This window comes from Nicotiana tomentosiformis, chromosome 5 (genome assembly GCF_000390325.3).
Source record: "Nicotiana tomentosiformis chromosome 5, ASM39032v3, whole genome shotgun sequence".
NCBI lineage: Eukaryota > Viridiplantae > Streptophyta > Magnoliopsida > Solanales > Solanaceae > Nicotiana > Nicotiana tomentosiformis.
This window is the reverse complement of record NC_090816.1, coordinates 30,930,252-30,957,888: the sequence shown is the minus strand read 5'-3', so window position 1 is coordinate 30,957,888 and position 27,637 is coordinate 30,930,252. Positions and strand designations below refer to the sequence as shown.

General features: G+C 34.2%; 3 protein-coding genes across 3 annotated transcripts; 2 read left to right on the top strand and 1 right to left on the bottom strand.

The window, feature by feature from the left end:
* Positions 1–2,546: 2,546 nt before the first annotated feature.
* LOC104094177 (nuclear transcription factor Y subunit B-7-like) lies at positions 2,547–4,617 on the top strand. Its single transcript, XM_009600054.4, has 2 exons — positions 2,547–3,384; positions 4,483–4,617. The coding sequence occupies exons 1-2, from the start codon at positions 2,684–2,686 to the stop codon at positions 4,574–4,576; spliced, it is 795 nt and encodes a 264-aa protein (XP_009598349.2). The 5' UTR covers positions 2,547–2,683; the 3' UTR covers positions 4,577–4,617.
* Positions 4,618–7,560: 2,943 nt separating this feature from the next.
* On the top strand, positions 7,561–10,586 carry LOC104098406 (uncharacterized). The gene is made up of 3 exons (XM_009605128.4): positions 7,561–7,961; positions 8,037–8,180; positions 10,201–10,586. Exons 1-3 carry the CDS (start codon positions 7,779–7,781, stop codon positions 10,342–10,344), a joined length of 471 nt encoding a protein of 156 aa, XP_009603423.1. The 5' UTR covers positions 7,561–7,778; the 3' UTR covers positions 10,345–10,586.
* A 392-nt stretch (positions 10,587–10,978) lies between these two features.
* LOC104098407 (calcium-dependent protein kinase SK5-like) lies at positions 10,979–18,732 on the bottom strand. Its single transcript, XM_009605129.4, has 7 exons — positions 18,061–18,732; positions 16,386–16,529; positions 16,126–16,278; positions 15,899–16,014; positions 13,531–13,698; positions 13,163–13,387; positions 10,979–11,342 (listed from the first exon to the last, which is right to left on the bottom strand). Exons 1-7 carry the CDS (start codon positions 18,605–18,607, stop codon positions 11,205–11,207), a joined length of 1,491 nt encoding a protein of 496 aa, XP_009603424.1. The 5' UTR covers positions 18,608–18,732; the 3' UTR covers positions 10,979–11,204.
* Positions 18,733–27,637: the final 8,905 nt, after the last annotated feature.

Below are 27,637 nucleotides of genomic sequence, written 5' to 3'. Positions count from 1 at the left end.
TGAATATTTAAAAACCGACTAAACCGACATAATCATTTGAAATTTTAATAAAAACATACGGTTTTATTAAAAAAAAACTTAAAAATCGGTTCGGCACGGTACGATTATGTCGGTTTTTAAATATTCATTTACAGTTATATGTCTGTGTAAATGAATATTTAAAAATCGACTAAACCGAGATAATCGTACTATGCTGAACCGATTTTTAGTTTTTTTTTTAATAAAACCGTATATTTTTATATAAATCTATAACTGTACCGATAATTATGGTAGATTTTTTATTTTATAAAAATAAACAGAAAAAATATTGAACCGTCAAATTGAAAAGAAAAAAAAAAGATTTTGCAAAATATTTTTATTTTTTTAAAACTAATGCATTTTTTCCAGTTTTTTAAAAAAATATTTTTTTTTCAGTTTTTACAAAACAAATACTTTTAAAAAACTGAAAAGACTTAAAATATATATTTTGCAAATTTCTTTCTTTTTCTAGTTTTTACAGGATATATATTTTTCAGTTTTTAAAAGCATTTTAAAAAAAGAATCCAGGGCATTATTGATCCATTTTGAATAACACAAGGGCATTATTAGACCCATTTTATAACGGCAGGGTCATTTTTGGATTCAAATTTAAACGGGGGTTATAATTGATCCATTTCGAATACCACAAGGTCATTTTTGGACCTTTTCCCTTTTTAAAATGCCAATTCTCAGCACGTTTATGGAAAAAACTATTAACATGGCAGAACATCCATAGAGGTGTACAAGGCTGGAGTGAGGAACTTGAATGGACCATCATGCATGCTAATGGAAGAAACTCAAGAGGGGTGGTGTACAGACTAGTACTTGTTGCTGCCATATACTATGTGTGGCACGAAAGGAATTACAGAATATTCAATCAGAAAAAGAGGAGAGTGGAGGACATCACACGATTGATTGTCCGGGAAGTACATTACAGGAGTAGTCTAAGACCAAAATTAGCTAGTTTCATGCAAGATATTAATGCATATCCATAGATGCATGCATGCATGCTTAGGATCAAGGTTGGGGCCATCTGTCCAACAAAGGGTCTGATTATACTTGTACATATTTTCCTTGGTAAATAATATACTTTACTTACCCAAAAAAAATGGCTTAAGATAATATCACCGGAAGTAGATATTAAAGAAGGGCCTTTCTAACAGTTTGTGTTTAAGTTATATACTCTGTCATTGAAAGTGATATTTACATCATCATGTCACCATTATTTGTTATAGTGGTAATTTCTCCTATTTTAAATTTTACAAATCTAACATTTTAAGAAGGTTTATTTGCATATATCCTTTGTGACTTGATGGTGTAAAAGCTTTTTTTACTCCGACGATGTATTTAACCTAAACTCTAATTCGTTAAATGCAACAACAAAGCAGCTGTAAATAACATGTTTTATGCCTATGAATAACGCTACTACAAGTAATTACACACACAAAAAATCCAACTATTTAGTAAAAATATTACGGGCTAGCCAGTTTTTGAACTGGTAATTGAAAAATAGTCAGTTTTTGGACTGGTAATTGAAAAATAGCCAGTGTTTGCAAAGTCATTGAAAAATAGCCATTATTTTACTGCAACACGGAAAGTTCCAGCATAATATACTGGAGATTGGTGCACCTATGCATGAACTTCCAGCATATTATGCTGGAACTCCACCACACGAAAAGTTCCAGCATAATATACCGGAGATTGGAGCACCTGTGTATGAACTTCCAGCATATTATGTTGGAACTTCAGTATATTATGCTGGAAGTTTACATGTAAAAAATTCGAACTCCAGTATATTATGCTGAAATATTTTTCGTATTTTAAACAGTGTTTTCGTACAGATTTATCTTTACATGAAAAGTGGCTAAATTTTGATTACTTTTGAAGTTGTGACTATTTTTCAATTATCACTTTTAAATTTGACTATTTTTGAATTTCACCCATTTTTAAATGATGTCCGTCGTTGTCTAATGGGCTAAATTAATTTCTGTAAAAGAAAAATCTACCTATTTTTAAAGATAAAATCTTATGGGGAATGAATTAAAGAGCGGCTTCAAAAAATTCAACAGTTGATATTGAAGAAAAACCTATAAAAATAATCAAATAAATCATATCGTCTGGGAAAAAAAAGAGAAACTGTAGAGTTGATATATTTTAGCTTCAACAACTCTGATTTGCGCTCTTGTTTTCCTCCCAAAACCTCAAAAATGAAATACATATGAGCTTTATATATATATTTCTTGATAACAAATATATTTCTTGACTGAACTGAACTTCCTGAACCTGGTAACATACGTATGAGAGGACTGAGGACACACAGGAGAAGATGAAAAATTCTAGCCAAGAGGTTTTGGCTTTTGTTTAGTTATTTCCCTCCAAGTAATATTGATTCCAGACATAAAAGGAAGTAATATATTTTGTTAATAGGCACACAAAAGGAAGTACTATTATGAGTTGGTTACGTTAGTTATCAATATAGAGAGACAAAAAAATTCCCTTTTCCTCCTTAGAACGAGTCTGGGGGATTAAACAGGTGGGAATTAATCCAAGCCCTTGAAAATTCCTATTATAATGCCTAACTTTATGCTTATCTTGCCATTTACCCCCCTGTGATATAAAAAGCTAATTAAATCATCCTAATTCACTTTTGTCTCAAAAACAAAAAATGGAAGATGACAGGCGAGGAATTCTGCCAAATGTGGCTATTAAAAGAAGCCCAGAAACTAATTCAAATATCACCATACAAACAACTCCTATAACAACAACAACCTCTACGTTGACAACCAATATCAAGACCGAAAGCAGCAACAACAATAATAAGTATAATAGTAGTAGTAGTAATAATAATAGTAAAGAACAAGACCGGTTCCTTCCAATAGCGAATGTGGGACGAATCATGAAGAAAGTCATCCCAGGAAATGGAAAGATATCGAAAGATGCAAAGGAAACGGTCCAAGAATGCGTTTCTGAGTTCATTAGCTTTGTAACTGGAGAAGCATCAGACAAATGCCAACGCGAGAAGAGGAAGACCATTAATGGCGATGACATTATATGGGCTATCGGAGTCCTTGGGTTCGACGAATATGTGAACCCACTAAAGCAATATCTTAACAAGTACAGAGAACTTGAAGGTGAAAAACTAAATGTTCCTAATAAGCAGCAGCAGCAGCAACAGCTACATGATCACGCGCATTCGCCTAGTTTGCCTAATTACAACAGCGTATATAATTCTCCCTCAGGTCTTGGTTTGCCTCAACCTTCATTTGTGTCAACAGATCAATCGTTTCCGTTTCCATTGATTTCACAGAATTCAATCCAATCCCAATTATCTCAACAAGAGCAGCAGATTGACTCTGTTGGGCATTGGTAAAAAGAAAAAACCTAGCTAAGACAATATGAATAGGTTTGATCATTATACGTAATTTATCTTCTTTTTTTTCTTTTTGGTATTTTCCTCCTTTCATTTGAAAATTTTTGTAACGTAAAATGATATAGGATGAGCATACTGTTATATTACATTGAAATTCTTTGACGGCTTCACATACATGATTTAATTAGGACAGTTGTTTAGGATTTGGCACGTCGATCGTGTTATTTATCTCATGCATATATAACATCTCACGCGCGCACACAAAGAAGAATGTTTTGTTTAGCTAGAAACATATAACGTCCAATTGATTGATCAAAATTCTTTTGAAATGTAGTCAGGAATTTGGTGACAAATTAATGTTCTCAGGTGCATTTTGAAGTTGGTGGAAAAGGAATAGGAAGATAAATATATATATAGAACAAGAAATAAATAGTACTAGTTAGTTGATTTTCTCTGTTTTGCTGTTTGCCTTGGAAAGAAATTAAAGTGAGGGAACCTTTTCTTTGTTGTTCGGCTTATCAAATGAAAAATTGAAGATGTTTTAACTTTTACTTAACATCTCCTCCCTCGTGTTTTGCATATTTGAGCTTTGAGCTTGTGGATGGTAGCTATGGAGTCCCTTATGTTTGTCTTTAGCCGTGCTGAATGCATAGCGTTAATAGACGTTACTGGTTAATTCAACTTTGTCATTCTTATTGAACCCTGATGAAAATCATAAATTTTGTTATTTCTTCATTTTTATTCAAAATTGATTGGTCAGTCTAAGACCTCCAAAAATGTACTATCTTTAATCTTGAGTGTTTGTGTTTCGTGCCAAAATCTTACATTTTAGATGTTTTGGAGGAAAGAAAGGTGATTATCAGGGGCGGATTTACTGCCCAATTTATGGTGTAGATGAACTCATGGTCTTTCCTCCAAACTAGGTATTTTACATACATATTTTCTAAAATTGATCTAATATTATTTATTGGGCGCGTTATGCTGCAAAAAGATTGAATGATGCACTTGGTTGAAGGTTGAGTTATTTATCATGAATGAAGAATTCCTTTTGTCTACAAATAGTGGCTTCTTCTTAGCTTGTTGATGTTCTGCAGGAAGCTTCAGTTTTTGAGATGGTTTTGGGCTCTTAATTACCATTTCTTGCAAAGATTAATTTCCTCTTCCAACCATCTACATATAGGCGTGTGAATTTGTTTGACATTGAAACTTCAGTTATTTAAGTAGTAGCTTCATCCTATAGTTGCTTTGAATAACTCATAGTATAGAAAACTTATTTGGACACTTAATCACACCACTTGTTTCCAAGAAGTTGGAATCTGTTGGAGGAAATTGATTTTAATCCAGCTGATGTTAGTCAGAATTTGATGCCTAAATCTGCTGAAGAGTATGCTAAAGCTTGCATACAGAATACTTGTAACGTAAGTTCAGTAACCGGACTCAAGAAGCGGGCATGGATGTAAAGATTGATACTCAAGTCATCTCCACGAGGAGTATTTTCAGGTATCTTGGGTCTATGATCCAAGGCGACGGAGAGATTGATAATGAAGTCTCACGTCGTATTGGTGCGGGGTGGATGAAATGGAGGCTCGTATTCGGTATTTTGTGTGATAAGAATGTGCCACTGAGACTTAAGGGTAAGTTCTACAGAGTGGTGGTTAGACCTGCTATGTTGTATGGCTGAGTATTGGCCAGTCAACAACTCCCATGTTCAGAAGATGAAAATAGCAAAAATGAGGATGTTGAGATAGATGTGTGGACATACCAGGAGAGATAAGATTAGGAATGAAATTATTCGGGACGAAGTGGGAGTGGCCCCCGTAGAGGACAAAATACGGGAGTTGAGGCTGAGATTGTTCGGGCACGTGAAGAGGAGAAGTACAGATGCTCATGTTAGGAGGTGTGAGAGGTTGGCCATGGCGGGCCTGAGAAGAGGTAGAGGTAGGCCAAAGAAGTATTGGGGAGAGGTGATTAGGCAGGACATGGCGCTGCTTCAGTTCACTGAGGATATGACTCAGGATAGGAGGGTGTGGAGGTTGAGAATTAGGGTAGACGACTAGTAGATAGTCGAGAGTTCCCATTTATTACCAGTAGTATTAGTAGCGCTCTTGTATTTTCATATTCTTTGATCTCTATTATTTGCATGTTGTTTTGTTCGCTTCGTGTGTCTTATTTCCCATTTGATGCTACTTTTTCTTTTTCGGCTTCTCTTTTCCCCTTTTTTTCTTATAGTCTTTCGTCTTCCGCTTCTTCCTCTTTCTTCTTCCTCTTTCTTCTTCTTCCCTTTTTCATCTTTTTTTGAGTCGATGATCTATTGAAAATAGCATCTCTATCTCACCGAGTAGGGATAAGGTCTGTGTATACACTACCCTCCTCATACCCTACTTGTAGGATTACAATTGGTATGTTGTTGTTATCAGTTGAGCAAAACAAGAATAAAATTTAAGCATTGTACTACAATTGTTTTTTTTAATTAATCATCCAGTATCCGAAATTTGCTAGTACTTGATTAACTTGAGCACCACCTAAAATCTAGTTAAAGGTAAAATTTAACTAGATTTTATGATAAATTCTAATATATATCTATATTATAGATTTTTACAAACAAATTATAATGCTAAGAGTGTTTTTGATATTTTAAGCTAAAATACACAATCTTTAATATTCTTATTAGATTATATCATTTCGAAATTCTTATGTAGTAATTTTAATAGAAAATTAAATTTTCATATTAAATACAAACGAGAAGGAGAATTTAATTTAATTTCTTATTAAAAATAATACAAAAATAATTATTTTTATAATTATTAGTACATTTATGACATATAATTAAAAAACTTCTTTGTTTAACCTTTGAACTAATTCAACACCATCCATTTAGAAAAATAATACAATAATATTTGTATTATAGATAAACACTAAATGAAAACAAAGTAAAATATTATAGAACGAAAACTAATGTATAAAGAGGAGAATAGATATAATGTGATTCTATCCCCACTTTAAATTTATTTGATAATATTAAGTGAATAAATAATACTCAAAAATATTATTGAATAATTTAAATAATGAAATAATTATGAGAAAGTCATACAGGATAAAGTCAGGTTAAATTTCAAGAGTATAAAAAGTATATTCAGTGTATTATATTAAACTGATAATTTACTAAAAATTCATATGATAATTTTGATAATATTAAGTAATGGATAATACAATTAAATAAGCAAGGAAGAAAAGAAAAATATAAATTTGTGAAAAAATATAAAAATATAAGACTTATAATTAGAAGTATGATGAGAAAAGTAGTACATATACACATAGCTAAAATCATAATAAACAAAGAGTCATAAAGGAAGAATACTAAAAACCAAATTCAAGTGATTGTGTGAAAATGTATATACTAATTAAAATTCTCTTGTAAGAAATTTTAATTAATAAATGGAACTCATAAATCCATCATGAAAATACAAAAATATAAAGATACTATTAGGATATTTATACATAAGATAAACACACACACACACACATATATATATATATATATATATATATATATATATATATATATATATATATATATATATATATATATATATAGATAGATAGATATTTTGCAAAAATAATAAAAGGATTATCTATTTTATACTTTTGATGAATTTCAAAATTATAATTTAGTATAGTAGAAAATAATGTACGAAAAGAGGGGGATAAAGATAATTTTAGGATATTTATACTTTGAATTAATTAAAAAAAATTAAAGATAAATAAATAACACTCAAAATATTATTGATAAATTTAGACAATTGAAGAATTTTGAACGGTATAACATAAGTTTAAAAAAATACAAATATTCTCAGAATAAGAAAACTTATATCTATGCGATATTAGAATTATCAAAATATTAAGTCAATTGACAAGTTAATAAAAAGTCAAAATAGTAAATGGATAGTATTAAGTACTTACTAATTTAATAAAGAATAAAAAAGGAACAAATAATTTATTTGATTATTATATGATTTGTTTTTGCACATCGTATTAAAAGTTTAAATAACAACTAATAATATTAAAATAATATAATATATCAGATTATAATTTTATAAAATTAATATTTTGCCAAATTATCGGGTTCCAACATTAGTTTGAAGAAGAAAAAAGAAAAAGTAAGATAATTGTATAACTAGGCCTACTTTTAGAGAACTCGTGAAGAAATGTATTAAGACACGTTTGCTTATTTGTGGAATTGACATTGACGTAACAAAACCCATTATATAAACGAGGCTTAGATTCACTTCAATTGGATCCCTTTGATTATTTCATAGTAGTAGAACTTTTAGGAAATTGAATTCAATTGGATCGATCTGCTGAAGAGGAGCAGTAGCAGAAGGGGAAAAAAATGAAACAAATGGATATAGAGTCAGTGAAGAAATTCTTGGAGAAAGAAGGTGGGAACTATGAATCCACAGTAGATTCCATGCCTTCAAGATTCCTTGAAGCTTTTGTCTCACATGGCATAAAAGTTGACCTCGTTGAACCAGGCCGTATTCTCTACTCTTTCCAAGTCCCATCTCGTCTAGTGGTAATTCATCTTTTGTTTTGTATTACCAACCATTTCTTTTGTTGTTGTTGTTGTTTAATTAATTGGGATTGCCAGAATGCGGGTAATTTTCTACATGGTGGAGCTACGGCGGCTCTGGTGGATATTTTTGGTTCGGCTGTTATTCATACAGTAGGTGCACCCTTTACTGGTGTCTCCGTTGAGATCAACGTTTCCTACTTGGATGCTGCTTTTGTTGGGGTAAGTTGTCCTCTTTCTTGTTTTTCAGATTGAAATTTGGTAGATTTTTTGTAGAAATACTGAATTATTGAGTACTGGAATGAGGATTTATCTAGCAGACCCCCAGCTAGTTTGGGATTGCATATTTGTGGTTATAGTAAAATTGGGTTGTGAATTTGGCTCTCTTTTTTTCTTTTCTAAATGACGGTGGTGTCTAGGCCGGCTACTACCCACCAACATAGGTATCGGGTAACTCTGCCCACCAAAGCTTAGGCAGATGAGAAGAAATCACCTAGTGCCTCCATTGGGATCATAGTTCTCTTCCCACTTCATTGATCCCTAGCTCACACCTGGGTACAGCTCTTTTATTCCTTTTGTTCATGTTTTTGTGGTACATTTATTGATTTGCTTTGCGATTAGGTTCGATGTTATACTTCATCTTTACCTTAGAAATGTACTTGGATGTTGGAAGTTATTAGCTTTTCGCATAATAATAGGTCTTCCTAAACGCTCCCCCGGTCAAGCATTCCGCTCGTATGCTGTGAGGAATTTAGTAGAGTGGAAAGAGAAGAAAAGCTAACTACTAAATGAGAGAGCTTTACAGGAAAATGAGTAGGATTTCGCACCAAATAAGAGGCTCTCAAGAAATCATAAGAAGGATAAACTTTTAGACAGCATTATAGTGTTGATATGATGGATTTATGGCCCTTATTTCATGGTGGAGGTCTTTGGTAAGCCATGCTGTTTTATTTGCATAGCTTCTTGAACATTCATTAAGTATAGTTAGCAGAATGTTACATCGCTATGAGGGGGAACCTAGTTAACCTGAATTCTGTATGAAGGCCAGTTTAGAGGACACTTTTAAGAAGTGTTCTGGTTTTAGCAATGCCACAAACTTTATTTCATAAATTCTACTCTGGGAAGTCAGAGGAACATAGGCCTTCTTAAGTATGCAGGTAATCATGGAAATGCCTCTAGCAATGCAATATTGGGATACACGTACATGGTTTTACTTCTACAGGATAAACATGAACAGCCTTGATTCTGGAATTTAAGATCCAACGAAGAAAAAAAAAAGTTGGTGCAGTAGCATGGACTTTAGCAATAGTCAGTTTAACAATTCGACTGTTTTGATTTAGAAGCTTCAGCTTTAATCTTCTTGTAGAATGTTAATGCTATCTTCAAGTGAAGAACCTTATGGTGGTAAAGAATAAGGAATTAGAATAAAATGCCACTTTGTTCGCACTTGGACAATATAGATAAATCCTGTAATACCAGGCATTTAATTTACAATTTGAGGAAGTAATAGTCTAGCAGCTTAAAGCATATGTTGTAATTTAGTGCTATTAATTGCAACATAAATACATGTTAGAAAAACTTATCATTTGTCATGGGCAGTCAAAATACTTTGTGGAAATAGGAGGTACTTTGGTAATTGTAGCAGCAAAAAGTTGCACCAAGCAAAGGACTTTCACCAGCTAAAACTTTGTTTCTTGTAATTTTAAAGTTAAATCGTTCTCCCAACTGCATCTAGCAAGAAAGATAGCGGAAACAGAAGAGCAGTTTTGCGCCTAGTTTAGCATGCAGATATCTACACCTGCATCTTTAGACTTTCTTGTTACCAAATGTTATCACCTTCTTCAGTCATGTATCAGCTCAGTGTTTCTCAAATCTTGAAGCGTGCACCGTGTCCAACATGAGATTCTACTGTTATCTAATTTGTTTCCTCTTTTTATTGGCAAAAATTTAACTAGAAGTGAAGCGTATTAATGTGCTTGCTGATTCTCATCCTTGTATTTTTTTTCTTTTAAATGTTGATTGGTTAAAGACCTGCTAATTTTTGTTTGTTTTACTTGCTAAAAATTCTAATATAACTTGTTATAGCCAAATTTAGTAGTAGTTGTTGATATGTTTTTTCACATATATTATTCCGTTCCATTTTAAGAGCTGTACTTTCTGTATCGTGTGAGTCAATATTGGCTAATTGAAAAATGCAATATCCTTGTCCTCATTCAACTGTTGACTTATCTTGCATAATCAGGAGGAAATCGAAGTTGAAGCCAAAGTATTACGTGTTGGGAAGACAATTGGTGTTGTCAGTGTTGAGTTGAGGAAGAAAGAGACGGGGAAGATAGTTGCACGAGGTCGTCATACCAAGTATTTGGCTGTCAATAGTAAGCTTTGAGCTACTACATATACATTTGCTGGGAATCCTGTTGGCTGAGACCAACGAAATCCTTTCCGAGGAAATTTTACCATATAACAAGTATTTTTAGCATGTACAATATTACTCAACTGAACAATTAAGTACAGGCTTACGTACGTGCATGCTCATTTTATGTAGTTAATTACAAATCAACAATGTCTCCTGTACTGCAATATGATATTCTCCTCTCCTTCATAATAAGAGCGTGTTCTTGCACTAAAGTCAGTTGATGCGCCATAAAAAGTGCAAATGGTTGATACATTCAGATGCTAACACAGATTATATACTGCAACATACATGGTGATGGATAAGATGGTTGATACTTGATACTGTTCTCTTTTCTCAGGGATGAATTTCGTTAAAAGTACTATAGTCGAATGGGGTAACCCGGTGCACAAAGCATCACTTTACCCTCAACCTACCCTGATGCAAGCATAAGTGGCTGATTCCCATAGCTCGAACCCGTGACCTATAATCACACAGAGACAAATTTATCATTGCTCCAAGAATCCTTGTCCAGTACTATAATCGAATAGGTTCACAGTTTTTCGGATAGCCGCCCAATTAAACTTTGCATAATCGAAAAATTAGAAACAGAACAAAGGCTAAGATGTGGAAGAAAATTGCTCTTTGTTACTGGTGTCAAAGTCTAAAGTTCTAACCTTGGAGACAAATAATGGTAAAAAAACACCAGCCATCAATAAAAGCAGGGGAAGGGATCAAGTTTAATACAAGGAAACCTAACACTTGTAGTAGTAACTAAATGTCTATAGTTGGACCTTCATGTCAACAAGAAATTAGAAAGATCACTCGGAACTCTGTTCGGATTAATTGGTGGTTCATAAGATTTCTTCACTCTGTACGAGTCCTAGTGCTTCTCCTAAATTCAAATTGTTTCTTATGGTCCTCCTTCCAACGGCTCCACCTGTGCCTTTCCTCATCATTGCAGAAAATTCCTTATAGTCTATCTGTCCATCCTGCAAATTGAAAGTTCTTTTTTAGTGCGGAAAACACAAGAACGGACATTAAGAATCAACATTAGTGCACTAGAGTCAACAGAAAAACAAAGCACAAGTTGCACACAAATGGAATTAGTATCGGGAAGTTGATAAGTGAACTGAAGTCAGTGTGCTGACAGGAACTCGAACAAATAACTAAACCTTCACAAGAGAGTGAGAAAATTACAGCTCTATTTAGCTGCACAACATTAACCAACTTAAAAAGCAATTGCCCAGATTGATACAAGCAGATTCTTATGTTACTATACACAGTTTAAATCAGTAAACTCGTCTTCATCACTGGTAAATGCAGTACGAAATGAGATTCGCTGAATGGTTTCTTTCAAAATCATAGAATAGCTCAGAGCAGAAATAAAACATCAGCATATTTCACGATTTACAGCCTTCAATTATATGATGCATCTAGTAGAATGGGGGCTGGGGAGATCGGGGTAGAGGAACAGTCACTGCCATTCACAACTCAGAAGGCATGCATGGAGATTCTGTCTGTCTGAGGTTCGAGAATTAAGAGCTGCTATAATGTTTTTGGCTTAAAGTGTGCTTGATATTGTGTGCATATCTGGAGAGCTAGAGCTCAGTAAGCAAATAACAGGAAATTCTAATCTAAATGGAAGCTAGTTGACAGTGTTTGATTAGATAAGTTAATCCTTCCTAAGATGCTAGGGGTCGTCTATTGAAATGCTTGTACATGGAAGTTAAGGTAATTGTCATGAAATCCTTCGTAAGCACTGCCTAACATGATGAAGACGGAACAGGAGTAGGTCATGAATGGGATTTTAGTTCTTATGTTTGAACAGATGGCTTTTTGAGAGAAACAATATGGCAGTCAAAGGAAAAAACTTCTACTTCCTTTTTGCGGTGGGAGGGTGTCTGTAATAGTACTTGGCATCACTTACTTTTGTCCATTGACAATCTTTTTCAGCATATTTTGCACAAATTATGTTCCTTCTTTTAGTTAGCTAAAAAGTGAGAAAAAGGAAAAAGCAACTCCTCAAGTAGACTAACTTATGACGGGAACAATTGAGCGTACAACTAAAAACTTAAGGCAATTAATGAAGTGAATCAAGACCTTTATAAACTCATACGGATGTCCATGTTTGGCCACTATGTAACTCAACACCCATCCGAGTGCATCGGAGGTTCTCACGCAGACTTCATTGTGTATTTATGGGTATCCAAATGAGCTTGCTAAAGTTGGCTCTAATATCACACGAAAGATTATGAGTAGGGGTGGCAAAATGGTTAAAAGAAAACAGTTAACCACCCATATTATCCATCAAATAATGGGTTGGATACTAAACTTTTTAAAAACAGATAAGAACCATATTATCCATTTAGAAAATGGATAACCAATAGATAACCCATGGATAACTAATGGGTTTAACTTTTACATTTGTAAAACCTCAAATTGGGGGTTCCTCAAGTTTGGGAGACTAGGAATTCTCCCAAAAATGATCATATTCATGAAGCCATGGATAATATGGGTAACTATATTATCCGCCGGTTAACCCGTTTTTTATCTATTAAATATGGGTCGGGTCGGATAATTTATCCGTTTTTTCATTACCCGTTTGACCCATCCCATATCCGACTCGACCTGCCTGTTTGCCACCTCTAATTATGAGCATCCAACCCTTAAGGCAATGGGTAGAGCGGCGCACGATCCTTATAAACCCCTTTGGATGTCATTTAATACGTTAGTGGACATTATGTAACTCAATTCACCTTTACTCCATACATATGTGCATGACATAAAAACAAAAGAGAACAGAACTTACATTATCTTGATCAATATCTTTAATAATTTCATCAAGATTGAGCTCGCTAAGACCAAATTCTTTGCAGGCTTGCTGAAGTTCTTCGATAGTTATGTATCCACTACCATCTTTGTCAAAATAAGAGAAGGCTGATAACAGATTCTCTTCCCTTTCCAATTTGTTCAAATGAACAGTAGCAGCAATAAATTCCCCATAGTCTATTGTTCCATTGTTGTCAATGTCTGCCTGTCAGATAAAATAAGGTTGGATCCATGTAGTCAATTGAGCGGAAAAATTATACTACATAAGAGCATAAACACGAGTGTGTGGTTAGGGGACTAGGTGGGCATATCTCGAAGACAAAAAAACATGGTGAGGAGAATTCTTACCGCATCCATAAGATCCTTGATCTCAGACTCCATCAGTTCAGAACCTACTCGCCTCAAACCCTCTTTTAATTCCTCGAAGGTTATTGTTCCACTATTGTCTGTGTCTAACATTTTGAATAGCTCCTTGAGACCACCGATTTCTTCTTCTGAAAGCCTCTCGGCAATCACCTACAAATAACAAGAGAATGAGCAAAGCAAGAATCAAAGATATAACATAATAAAACATTGAATAATAATTGATAGAGACTGGACTTGTCAATGTAAATATCATATAGATAGCAGAGAGAAGCACCGCAATTTTAGTTATAACTTATAACTTCCATCTAGAAAGAAAAACCTCCATTCAACAACGATGTCAGCAAAAATTAGGACACTCATTGAGTTCAAATTATCCTGGTTATTTCGTAACAGATTTTCACTTCAAATGTCATCAGCAACACATTATTAACTGAAAGGGGAATAGGATACTTTCAGCAGGATTTATGAGAAAAACCTATAATTTCTACGCACATTTCTCTTTCTCAAGAAAAAATAGCCTTTTGCCAGGATTTCGAGTACAAATCACCACAAGCAGGACTTAGATCCCAGTGGAAGAAAAATATAACTAAGTAGTGTGATGTCAGCATCTGTTAAAAATTCAGTTACTTCTGGTAAAAACTGCAAGAGGATCATCCGTTCGCTCCATTCACTTTTTAGCTTTTCTCATTCCATAAATGTTCCCTCATGGAAGCATGCTTCAGGAAATAAGAAAATAAGAAAAACAGGAAAAGCATTTATCGGGGGGAAAAGGAGATTGAACAACCACAAAATTCAACTGCACTAAGGAATGGGCCACTATATTGGTAATGGAATTTTTATCTTGCAATTTTTCTGGAACAGAAATTACAAAGACAGAATATGGATAAGACAATGCAGGAGACCTGATTACTTGAACCTATGCTCACAGGTACTCATTTTGACATGACATTAGTTTGACTATATATAATCAATAATTGCACAAAAAATCAACTGTCGGAAAAGAACAACTTATGGCATACATATTGGTATCATGAAAAACTGCCAAAATATTTGCCACTTTTAGACAGCACTGTATTTAAAATGCTATCCTAATTAACCATTCTGGAAAAACTACATATAGAGCAACATATCCCTCCATAATCATCAGCCATCGGAACTGTCAATTCTGCAGTTCCAAGGGACATCAGCATTAAATTTTTAGTCACTTTGGGCTTGATATTGCGGCATGATACAGAATCTTATTCAAAGAGAATTCACATTCTAAAATGATGTTTGTTTACCAATCCAAAAAAAGAAAAGAGGAGAATTCACATTCTAAAATTTGGTGGCAATCATCTAACTCTTTAAAAGCTACAACATTTAAACGAATGAGCTGGTTCATTCCAAACATTAACATATAAGGAGGCAGCTTCATTGTCTCAATCCTTCATGCTTTTAACTTTTAGATAAAGGAAAGGGAACAATTTAAACTCTCGCATAACTGCGATATGTCAATGAAATACACTTGTTAACAATTTTAAGGTTCTTTATTAAATGGTTTTTCTGCAATTTAGTATTTCAAGAAGCAGCAATAAAGGTGCTTGAGCCTTATCTTATATAAGATAGGGGCAAAAGTCCAGTCAAAGTCTTAAACATCGTTTCAATTTTTTAGATACCATTAAGTGCCTAGTTAAATGCTTTTTCAATTGATCAGAGTAGTAAGGCTGACAACCTCAAGAAATCTTTCCGGGCTTCTGTAGACTCAGTTACTTCAGTTTTAGGGCTTTACCTTACACCCAAACCACAAAAATAATAAAATAAAACAGCGACCTTTTATCAACTTTTGTGCATTTTGTATCATAGGTAAATCCTAGATAACATATAATCTTCCCTTCCAGTACTCCACATGGGAAATGTTCAAACTTGACTTGGCTCTCAGTTTCTTTGTTTGGGATTCATAGTTGTAGGTACCCTTGTTCTTATGAAAGGTTTGTTATAACATTATGTAGAAATGACGATAAACATGGATGTAAGAATCTTATGTGAGTATGATCTGCATTTACCGGTGCGAGGATGTGGCTTTCATACTCCACCCACCCCCCAACCCCGCCCGACAATTTTCCTTTCTTCTTCTATCCCTATTTCTACTCTTCTATACTACTTTCTGCATTTTTTTAAATATTTCAACTGCATCTACATCTGATTTCCGTTTCTTTACTACTGAAGTTCTTGGAATCCTCCCTCCTATCCCTCAAGTAATCTCTCTGCCCTTTCGAACTATAAAACCGTGTTGCAAAAGTTGTTTTCAAGCAAGGAGAGTTTTCACTATATAGACACATGTAAGCGGATTACAAACTTTTTAAGATCTTACACGTAAAGCCATTTTCTTTAGTTTGTTCATTGCTGAGAACTGCTTGAGGCGTGAAAGAACTGCAGAGTCAAGAGGTTTATCAGGAGCCACTGTGTCATCCACAATCCATGGATGGCCTGACAGTCACAGAAAACAGAAATGTAAGTCATTGTAAAAAGCACTTTGTTTCAACATTTTTTAAATATGCAACTTCTTAAGTCTCAATTTTCACAACTACAAGGACTTACACAAAACTTCATGGGCAGTTAACCTCCTCTTTGGATTCCTATCAAGAATTTTACGTATCAAATCCTTGGCACTATCTGAAATTCCAGGCCAAGGTTCAGATTCAAGATCTAGTTTGCCTCGCAGTATCTGACGAAATATTCCCATATCAGTTTCTGGAATCAGGAAAACAATAATAAGAATTATAAGATAATGTGAGCATGAAAGACGAACTTTAAAACAGACTATATTTCCTCCTAAACACCCATGGAGATTTCAATACCTGCCCAAAAAGGGGGAACACCACTAAGTAATATGTACAAGATAACTCCTGCACTCCATACATCTGATTCATGTCCATAGTGCTTGCATAAAACCTCTGGGGCAACATAATAAGGACTTCCAACAACATCTGAAAATGTTTCACCTAATCCCAATAACATCATCAAGGAACAAAACTGTTAGTATTAAAAGGTCAGAGCGGAAGTTAAGTAGAAGTGAAAAATCAGCAATTTTCAGTAGGACAAAATGCAACACATTTGAATACATTATATCAGTAAACGAAACCGGTAGCTAAGTGTTAGAGACCGTAAAGTAAAACAGAACCTCACTAGAAACAAATAGCAGTAGAAAGTAAATAAGTAAAGTCAACTGAAGCTTTTCCTTCAGTAAGACCTACATGAATAGCGTAATTGCATTCAAAAGGAAAATGCATGAGACATTTTGAATAGATACTCATATCGAAAACTAGTAGGACCAGTGAACAAATTGAAGTTCAAAACTACAAAAGTCATAATCAGATTTAGACATGGTTACCATTTCCATGTTCGAGAAGACTACATAAATAGATTATATCTGGCACCGACCATACTATATAGAATTTAATGAGAAGGCTAGTAATAAAGCAACAGAAAAAAAGAACCTTTATAATCCATTTTGGGCTTACACAATGTACTTCTTAGATTGCACATACACAAATAATGTTATAATGCAAACAATAGATCTCAGCATTTGCCCGGTTATAAAGCAAATCCTGCAGACTCAAAAGTTCAGAAGAAATGAAAAGGGGGATTACCGATTCAAAGTAGCAACTTAACACTTTACCAAATGTCCAAATACCTACTCTTCTGTCATTGTATTCCATATAAATTCAGTTTACTCTTTTCCTAAAGAAACAAGCTCGAGTCTTAAAAAGATATTAGTAATAAACTAAAATCTTATTGATCAAATTAAAATAGTAGTTCTCAAATGGTAATCTCTTTGTAACTGTCCACTTGCGGAGTCACTAGTGGCAATTGGTCGTCTCTCTACCCTAAGAAAAGAAGTATTTCTCTATCAAATGTGTTACCTGAAAGTAAAGAGACAAGGGAGAGAACCACAGTTTCTCAATCTTTTGCAATCATAAACCCATCATTTTACATCTTCTCAAGAATCATCATTGATCAAGGTACCATTTACCTTATAACTAATTCTTTTATTATGCTTGTGGAAATCACCAGGTTCTATGATCGTGGATAAAGCTTACTCCATATCGTTCACTGCTTACAATCTAGTAAACAAAACTCCTTAGACCAATACTTAAAAAAAAAGGATATGCTTTCCTCTCACCAATCTAGAGAACATCCCGCTGCACAGACAAACAGCGAAATGTAAAAACACCCTAAGCATCTTTCAATTAGAAAATCTAAAGGCAATCCAATTCTCATCCAGAATCCAGTCACCACATAGAAGCAAAATTCCTTCATTAATAAAAGGACAATAACAACAGCTACGCCTCAGTCCCAGACAAGTTGGGGTCAGCTACATGAATCCTCGCTAGGGGCGGAGCTAGAATTTAGTCTAAACCCTGTATTTGTATTAAGAAATCCACTAAATACTCATCTCATGTCATTATGATACAATATCGGAATGGAACTAAAATGTTAATAATAATATACAAATGGAAAGAAAAGGCAGACCTGGTTTGTAGAAAACAGAGAGGCCAAAATCAGTGGCCTTGAGAGCAGCATCCTCATCAGAACTGAGAAACAAGAAATTCTCAGGCTTGAGATCTCTATGCATAACACCTAATGAATGACAAGCCTCAACAACACCAACAATTGTTTTAATCAACTTAGCAGCTTCTCTTTCACTATAATGTCCTTTCTCAACAATCCTATCAAAAAGCTCTCCACCAGCACAAAGCTCCATAACTATATGCACATATAATGCATCTTCATAAGTACCCTTTATTCTTACCACATTTGGGTGTTCAGATAAATGATGCATTATTTGAATCTCTTTCCAAACATCCTCATAATCTTCTTTACAGATCAGTTTCTTTTTGGGTATTGTCTTACAAGCGTAAAGATTGCCACTTGATTTTTCTATACAAAGATGTGTAGTTCCAAATTGACCTTGGCCTAACTTTTTGCCTATTGTGTAAAGACTCTGAAGGCTTTGAGTCTTGTAAGGAAGAACCCAAACAGATGATTTCTTGGGCTCAGTTGCTGGTTTTGGTTCCATGTTAATGGAGATGTGGTCCTCTGTATCTTGGTGCAGAGAGTCTGAAGAAACTGGAAAAGAAAAGTTGGGGCTTCTTTTTCTTTTTTCTTTTTCCTCTTTGTTATTTTACTCTAAGATTTTACTTCTCTAGATTCGCTCCATTCTGTTTTACTGTGTGCCGCTGACGGTTTGTCTGAAAATATGGTACTATTTGTTTGGTAGTTTAGTGGATGCCAACGTTTACACTAATTTCTCCTTTTTCATTTATCTTCAGTCGGAAATTTTTCACTTTCTTTCCGAATTTGTGTTTGGTCATCAAATTTTCAATTTCACTTTAACATTAATTTCATAACTTTTCGAAAATTTAAAAAAATTCAAAAAATTATTTTTTAAAATTTTTACTTTAGATCACTCACAAAAATTCAAAAACAACCTAAAATTATATTCGTGTCCAAACACAACTCTAATTTTCAAATATCATTTTTACTTTCTTTTTTTTTCAAATTTTTACAATTCTTATGTCCAAGCGCCTACTAATTATCCGATATGTCCATAATTTTTTATACGGGTGAAAGAATCTTATCCATCTCACCATTTACTAACAAGGAATCCAATAAGGAAATTGGAATTTTTTTTAGAAACTTTTAAGTGAGAAATTAAAATAGTCCTCAATATAAGAATTTAGGAAAGCACATTTAAAATCTAACATTTTTTCAACAAATCTTTTTCTAAGAAAAATTGTAAAGTATTAAAATTAATTGTATGATTGGTCATTCAACTTTCATTTTTATTGCACTAAAATATTTTTTTATACGGAAAGATCACTCAGTTTGACCTAAGACTCACATGAGTATGCTTGGACTCGTATTATTGTAAGGGTGAGTGTGTCTAAGCTTATAATTGGATTTGTATTTACAGACTGCAGTTCGTAAGGAAACTTATTCGCATTTTTCTTGTTATTATATCCTAGTATTAGCACCTATGCGAATGCGCGGACACTAATCATGTCAAATATTTTAGTTATTTGAATTATATGTAAATAATCTTAAAATTTAAACCTTCTCGATAAATATAGATAATCATTGAATATTAATTAAGAAATACTACGTGAAAAAGATTAACACTACGTGAAAAAGATTAACTATTTGTCAAATCTCCTAGTTATAATTCTATTTTTTTGGTACAATTTTTGCCGGTGTCATTGGATCCTAAAAATAGTCAGGATACGACTTGACTCTTTCACTATTACTTGAACTCTTATTTGGTGTATTGATATCTTTCAAAAATATTTGTATTTTAAAATTTTAGAAACTAAAACTTTATTTTTTTAATAATAATTATTTTTATAATAATGAAAGTGAAAATATTATCCTTAATTCAAAACTCATTTTAGTCGGCTATCTAAACATTTAAAAATGATTTAACTAGTGAATTTGTTTTCCCCAGTATGACTCTATTTTGATATTTGACAATAACTATATTAAATATCTGAGTTATTTGAATTATATGTAAATAACCTTAAAATTTAAACCTTCTAGATAATTATAGATAATCGTTAGATATTAATTAAGAAATACTAAATGAAAAAAGACTAACATTTTCTCAAATCTCGTAGTGATAATTTTATTTTGCACCATTCTCATTGGTGTCATTGAGCCTAAGAATAGCCACAAAGTGAAATAATAACTCGTATTTATGGCAAAGCACAAAGGTTGACACAATACGAACGATTCTTTAGTTATGACAGTGACTCTTTTACTACGACTTGAACTCTTATTTGGTATGTTGTTATCCTTCAAAAAATATTTCTATTTTGAAATTCCAACTTCTAAAACTTTATATATATTTCAATAATGATTATCTTTATAATGATGCAAGTGAAGATATTATCCTTAATTTAAAATTCACTTTAATCGGCTATCTATAAATTTCAATGATTCTTTAGTCGGCGAAACTTTATTTTAGTATGACTCCATTTTGAGTTTATCGATATCTCTAGCCACAAATTTTAAATTTTGAATATGCTATGTATACAGATTTTTTATTCTTTGAATCATTAAATGTTAAATTAGTTGATTGTTATTATATAACACTGCATATATTATCTTAAAATTGCCAAGTAGTTTTTTCTCGACACCATACTTGGCTTAACCTCAATGCAAACTACTCAAATTGTATTAAAATTCAAATTTGAATAGCATATCAGTTTGTTAGTAATAGTGATTTTTTAAAAACGACACAAAATGTATATTAAAAAATATTCTAAGATATCCTTATCTTATAATCTATGTATTTGAATTGACAAGAATATTTGAAATCGATGAGATCAGCTTTCAATTTTTTATACTCAACAAAGATGAAACAAAAGAAGAAATTCGTTGTCATCTCTTATTTCTGGTTTTTAGATTTTTCATACATTTTTTCCTATATTTATTTTCTGTTATCTTATTTTTTATGTCTTTTTTATTTTGTTGCAAAAAAATAATTTATTTCGCTATAAAAGGATGAGTTGTAATAGAAATTGTCCACATAAGAACTTTGTTTATATTTTTAGTCTTTGATTGAAATTCTTTCATATTTTTCTTTTGACTCTATCTAATCAGTCTAAATAGGTGCTCACCCAACCACTTAAATTAAAAAATTAAAAGATATGTAATTTATATATAATATGTGTATAATCGTCTGTTGTCGGTATATTATCTATGTATATTAGTTATAAAAAGTAAATAATATATCTGGCCAGATATTTATGTAAATATTTCATAGGATTTCGGTTTCTTGATTTTATCCATGATATGACTTCTATTATAATAATTTTAAAAACTCTCTACTAAAATTCAAAAATATCTTATCTTTTTATTTTTAAAATTATATTATATTTTAAAAAATAATCTCATTTCGAATAATTTGTTTACATTTTAAAAAATATATATTTCACGTCATATCAATTTTTTTTCAAAATATACTTTTTGGTACACGTGAAAATCGCTATAGAAACTATCAATTAGAAACTAATACTCTTCTTGTTGAATTCGAGAAAAAAAAAAAGCCTTCCACATAATCTAATGATGAATTCGAGAAAAAAAACCTTTCACATAATCTAATGATTCAAAACTAATATTCTTCAATGAAAAAAATATTATACATTTGCAATGTTGGCTTGACTGCAGCTAAATGAAGTGGTTTCAGCTTATACCCTTCAATTCCTAGAAGGTGCTAAATTGAAATTAATGATAGCAATTGTATAGCCAAAGTTTTGTTATTTGTTTGATGTCTATTTATACAAATTGATCTTCAAACGAACATTTTTCAAAAAAAAAAAATGAATATTGAGTGATTTTTGTGATATTTTTTTCTCCAGCATATAGGTTTTCTTCATTATATATGTAAGTAAACTTTTATTTAATTTTTAAACTCCTTTTTGTTATCTAGATAAACATAGTCGTGTACCATATATATATTACATTTATTTTAAAAGAAATTCGCTTTATTCACGACCCAATTTCACTTATAGGTCGTGATGGCGCCCAACACTACAGCTAGGCAAGTCAGCTTAATAAATTAAGTATATATTGACAAAATTTAAAACCAAAAAAATAATAAAACACTAAATTCTACCAATGTGTGTGCCAAGACTTGGTATCACAAGTGTATGAGCATCTAGTAGATTATACAAAATCCCAAATACTGTCTGAAATAAAAAATAGACAGAATAAAAAATACAAGGAGAGACACTAGTAGCTGCAGAACGGCTCAGAAAGTCCAGCTCACCACTATGCCCCTGGATAACGTGGGTGTAAGACGATAGGTCCCCCACTAGTACTTGCCTCAGGTCCAGCACAAAAAGTGTAGCAAGTATAGTATGAGTACGTAAACAACGTGTACCCAGTAAGTATCAAGCCTAATCTCGAAGTGGTAGAGACAAGATGGCCGACTTTGACACTCACTATGGGTCAATAATAATAATTGAAACATAACTAGAATATTTAAATCAGCATGATTTACAGAATTTAAAATAGTTTATTTAATCAGCGGAAATAATCAAATTCCTTCAAATGCAACTATTCTCAATATATTAATTAAATTCCTAAATTCAAATAATTTCTAATTTATCAATTAAATATCATTTACAAAAATAACAATTAATTCTTTAATAAGCAAGAATAATAATTCATTAAATTCTATGGATTTTTCAATTTTTCAATTACCTTCGCAAGCTGAAATAAACTATTAAAGTATCGTGTAATTATTACTAAGCACGATTTCTGCCGAGGACGTACGGCCCGATCCAAAGTGTCGTGTACACTGCCGAGGGACGTGCGGCGCGATCCATAGATGCATCTATCCTGCCGAGGCGTTCGGCCCGCTCCACAAGAAAGGAGGATATTTTCATATGTACCTCCGGAAGGAGAGTATATTTATTATAGGATAAACTCGGGAGGAAGAATAATTTTTTTAACAATTAATTAATTTAAACAGAAAATCAAGCATATGAGATTTTCATTCTTTAATATCTTTATCTAATAATTCACAATATATTCATATATATCAATTAATATTAATTAAATAAAGAATACAATTTACATAAGTAATTCAATTAATATTAATCAAATAAATAATACAATTTACACAAGTAATTCATGCTTTGAGTCCTAAACTACCTGAACTTTAGCATTAATAGTAGCTACGCACGAACTCCCATCACCTCGTGCGTACATAGCCCCCGTAATTAGCAACATTTATTCAATTTAATCCCTATGGGGTAATTTCCCCCTCACAATATTAGACAAGAGACTTACTTCGTCTTGCTCTAATTTAATTCACTAGAAGGCCTTTTCCACGATTATCCAACTCTGTCTTGCTCGAATCTAGCCAAAAATAATTCGATAAAATCACTAAAAATTATAGGAATCAATTCTATAAGAAAATACTACATTTTTAATAAAAAATTTGAAATTAATTAAAAATTCGTTTGTGGGACCCACGTCTCGAATTCCGGCGAAAGTTACAAAATATGAACACTCACTCAACCACGAGTCTACCCATACCAAAATCACTAAATTCCGATAATAATTCGGCCTTCAAATCCTCAAATTTATCCAAGAGGGATTTTCAAATTTTTCCAACTCAATTCACCAATTAAATGATAAAAATAGTGATGGATTCGGGTAATTTAACCAATATTGAGTTAAGAACACTTACCCCGTTATTTTCTCTAAAAATCTCCCAAAATCGCCTAAATCCGAGCTCCAAATCGTTAAAAATGAAAAATAGGACGAAGTCTCATTTTCAGAACTTAAACTCTCTGCCCAGTGATTTCTTCTACGCGATCACGAACTTCCTCACGCGATCGCGTAGCACAAATTTTACTGCCCAAACATTAACCCTACGCGATCGCGGAAAATCCCACGCGATCGCGAAGCACAGTCTCTGCAAGCCTACGCGATCGCGAGCCTCCTCGCACAATCGCGAAACATTAAGCGCGTGGTCAGCTTCAGCTTCGTTTACTCTTCGCGAACGCAGCCTTAGCCACGCGTTCGCATAGCACAACTGAATCCAACCTACGCGATCGCGGACTTGCCCACTCGATCGCATAGAACAAATTCTCAGCTGCCAAATTAAGCCTACGCGATCGCAACCCCATTCACGCGATCGCGTAGAACAAATCCACCTCTGCCTAACTTACTCTACGCGATCGCAGACCAACGTACGCGATCACGTATAAGGATACTAGAAGAAAAATACCAGCAGTTATCAGCAGTGTTTCAAAGGCCAAAAGTTATATGTTAGTCGTCCGAAACTCACCCGAGCCCCTCGGGACCTCAACTAATTATACCAACAAGTCCTAAAACAATCATGCGAATTTAGCCAAAACCTCAAATCACATCAAACAATGCTAAAACCACGAATCATCCTCCAATTCAAGCTTAATGAAACTTAAAATTTCCAACTTCTTCATTCGGTATCGAAACCTATCAAATCAAGTCCGATTGATCTCAAATTTGCACACAAGTCATAAATGACATAACGGAGCTACAAAAATTTTCAGAACTGGATTCCGACTCCGATATCAAAAAGTCAACTCCCGGGTCAAACTTTCAAACTTAAATTCCTATTTTAGCCATTTCAAGCCTAATTAAACTACAAACTTCTAAATAAAATTCTGAACACGCTCCTAAGTCCAAAATCACCATACGGAGCTGTTGGAATCGTCAAAATTCTATTCCGGGGTCATTTTCTCAAAATGTTGACCGAAGTCAAACTTAGAACTTTAAGGCCAACTTAAAGAACCAAGTGTTCCGGTTTCAACCTAAACACTTTCAAATCCCGAACCAACCATCCCCACAAGTCATAAATCATTAAAATCACATACGAAAAGTTTTATTTTAGGGAACGGGGTTCTAAAAGTTAAAATGACCGGTTGGGTCATTACATTCTCCACCTCTTAAACAAATGTTCATCCTCGAACGGGTTTAGAATTGTACCTGGAGTGCTGAATAAGTGTGGATATGCTCTGTATGTTTTCCTCGGCCTCCCAAGTCACTTCCTCGACTGGTTGGCCCCTCCACTGAACCTTTACTGCAGAAATCCTCTTGGACCTCAACTTGCGAACTTGTTTATCAACAATGACAAGTGTCTCTTCTTCATAACCCAAACTCTTATCTAGCTGAACTGTGCTGAAGTCCAACATATGTGATAGGTCGGCATGATACTTCCGAAGCATAAATACATGGAAAATCGGATGAACTCCCGATAGACTGAGAGGCAATGCAAGCTCATAAGCAACCTCTCCAACTCGTCTCAACACCTCAAATGGGCTTATAAACCTTGGTTTCAACTTGCCCTTCTTCCCGAATCTCATAATTCCCTTCATCGGTGAAACCTTCAAGAGAACTTTTTCACCTACTATAAATGATAAATCACGCGCTTTCTGATCCGCGTAACTCTTCTGTCTTGACTGTGCTGTACGAATTCGCTCCTGAATCAACTTTACCTTTTCCAAGGCATCCTTTACCAAATCAGTACCATATAACTTAGCCTCACCGGGCTCAAACTATACGATAGGTGAACGGCATCGACGGCCATATAAAGCCTCAAATAGAGCCATCTCGATGCTGGATTGGTAACTGTTATTATAAGCAAACTCGGCCAAAGGTAGGAAACGATCTCACTGACCTCCAAAGTCAATCACACATGCCCTGAGCATATCCTCTAAAATTTTAACTGTCTGCTCTGACTGCCTGTCGGTCTGCGGATGAAAGGCTATGCTGAGCTCTACACGGGTCCCTAATTCACTCTGTACTGCTCTCCAGAAATGTGAAGTAAACTGAGGGCCTCTATCTGATATGATGGAAATTGGCACACCGTGCAACCGAACTATCTCCTGAATATAAATCTGGGCCAACCTCTCTGAAGTATACGTAGTCACAACAGGAATAAAATGTGCCGACTTGGTCAACCTGTCAACAATCACCCAAACTACATCAAACTTCCTCAAAGTCTGCGGCAACCCAACTACAAAGTTCATAGTGATGCGTTCCCATTTCCACTCTGGTATAGTCATCTGCTGAAGTAGGCCACCTGGCCTCTGGTGCTCATATTTAACTTGCTGGCAATTTAGGCACCTAGCTACATACTCAACTATGTCCTTTTTCATTCGTCGCCACCAATAATGCTGCCTCAAGTCACGATATATCTTCGTAGTACCTGGATGAATAGAATATCGAGAACAGTGTGCCTCCTCTAGGATTTTTTTCCTCAGTCCATCCACATTAGGAACACATAGACGATCCTGGAGTCACAGAACACCATCCGCTTCAATAGTAACTTCCTTGGCACCACCTCATAGTACCTTTCTCAAAGAACCATCAAGTGTGGATCATCATGCTGGCGAGCCTTGATCTGCTCAAGTAGTGAAGACTGAGTTACAACATATGCAAGAACTCGGCTGGGCTCTGAAATATCTAGCCGCACAAGTCTGTTGGCCAAGGATTGGATATCCAAAGCTAATGGCCTCTCTTCTGCTGAAATAAAAGCCAAACTACCCATACTCTCCGCCTTTCTACTCAAGGCATCTGCAACTACATTTGCTTTACCTGGATGATATAGGATAGCAATATCATAATCTTTTAGTAATTCCAACCATCTGCGCTGCCTCAAATTTAGGTCCCCCTGCTTGAACAAATGCTGCAAACTGTGATGATCAGTATAAACTTCACAGGACACCCCATAAAGATAATGCCTCCAAATCTTAAGGGCGTGAACAATTGCAGCTAACTCCAAATCATGTACCGAATAATTCTGCTTGTGGGGCTTCAACTGACGCGAAGCATATGCAATAACCCGCCCCTCCTGCATTAATACACAACCCAAACTAACGCGTGAAGCGTTACAATACACTGTATACATCCCCGAACCGGAAGGTAACACTAACACTGGTGATGTAGTCAATGTTGTTTTGAGTTTCTGAAAGCTTGCCTCACAATCATCGGACCATCAGAACTGAACACCCTTCTGGGTTAATTTGGTCAAAGGTGCTACAATAGATGAAAAACCTTCCACGAACCGACGATAATAACCTACTAAACCCAGAAAACTCCTGATCTCAGTCATCGAAGTGGGACGATGCCAATTCTGAACTACCTCAATCTTTTTGGGATCAACCTTAATACCATCACCCGATACAATATGTTCCAAAAATGCTACAGACTCAAGCCAGAACTCACATTTAGAGAACTTAGCATATAGCTTTTGTTCCCACAATGTCTGAAGCACTACTCTCATATGTTGCTCATGTTCCTCTTTACTGCGCAAGTAGATCAAAATGTCATCAATGAAGACAATGACAAACGAATAAATATATGGCATGAATACCCTGTTCATCAGATCCATAAACATTGCCGGGGCATTAGTTAAACCGAAAGACATTACCAGAAACTCATAATGACCATATCTAGTACGGAAAGAGTTTTCGGAACATCCGAATCTCGAATCTTCAACTGATGATACCCTGACCTCAAGTCGATCTTAGAGAATACTCTAGCACCCTGC

Coding starts and splice junctions, on each gene's coding strand:
- LOC104094177 (XM_009600054.4), top strand. CDS start 2,684: ATGGAAGATGACAGGCGAGGAATTCTGCCAAATGTGGCTATTAAAAGA. Junction 3,385..4,482: donor ATTGACTCTGTTGGGCATTG/GTAAAAAGAAAA, acceptor GATGTTCTGCAG/GAAGCTTCAGTTTTTGAGAT.
- LOC104098406 (XM_009605128.4), top strand. CDS start 7,779: ATGAAACAAATGGATATAGAGTCAGTGAAGAAATTCTTGGAGAAAGAA. Junction 7,962..8,036: donor AAGTCCCATCTCGTCTAGTG/GTAATTCATCTT, acceptor TGGGATTGCCAG/AATGCGGGTAATTTTCTACA. Junction 8,181..10,200: donor TGGATGCTGCTTTTGTTGGG/GTAAGTTGTCCT, acceptor TTGCATAATCAG/GAGGAAATCGAAGTTGAAGC.
- LOC104098407 (XM_009605129.4), bottom strand. CDS start 18,607: ATGGAACCAAAACCAGCAACTGAGCCCAAGAAATCATCTGTTTGGGTT. Junction 16,015..16,125: donor AACTGCCCATGAAGTTTTGT/GTAAGTCCTTGT, acceptor TGTGACTGTCAG/GCCATCCATGGATTGTGGAT. Junction 13,699..15,898: donor TAAAGAAAATGGCTTTACGT/GTAAGATCTTAA, acceptor TGTTATTTGTAG/GTGATTGCCGAGAGGCTTTC.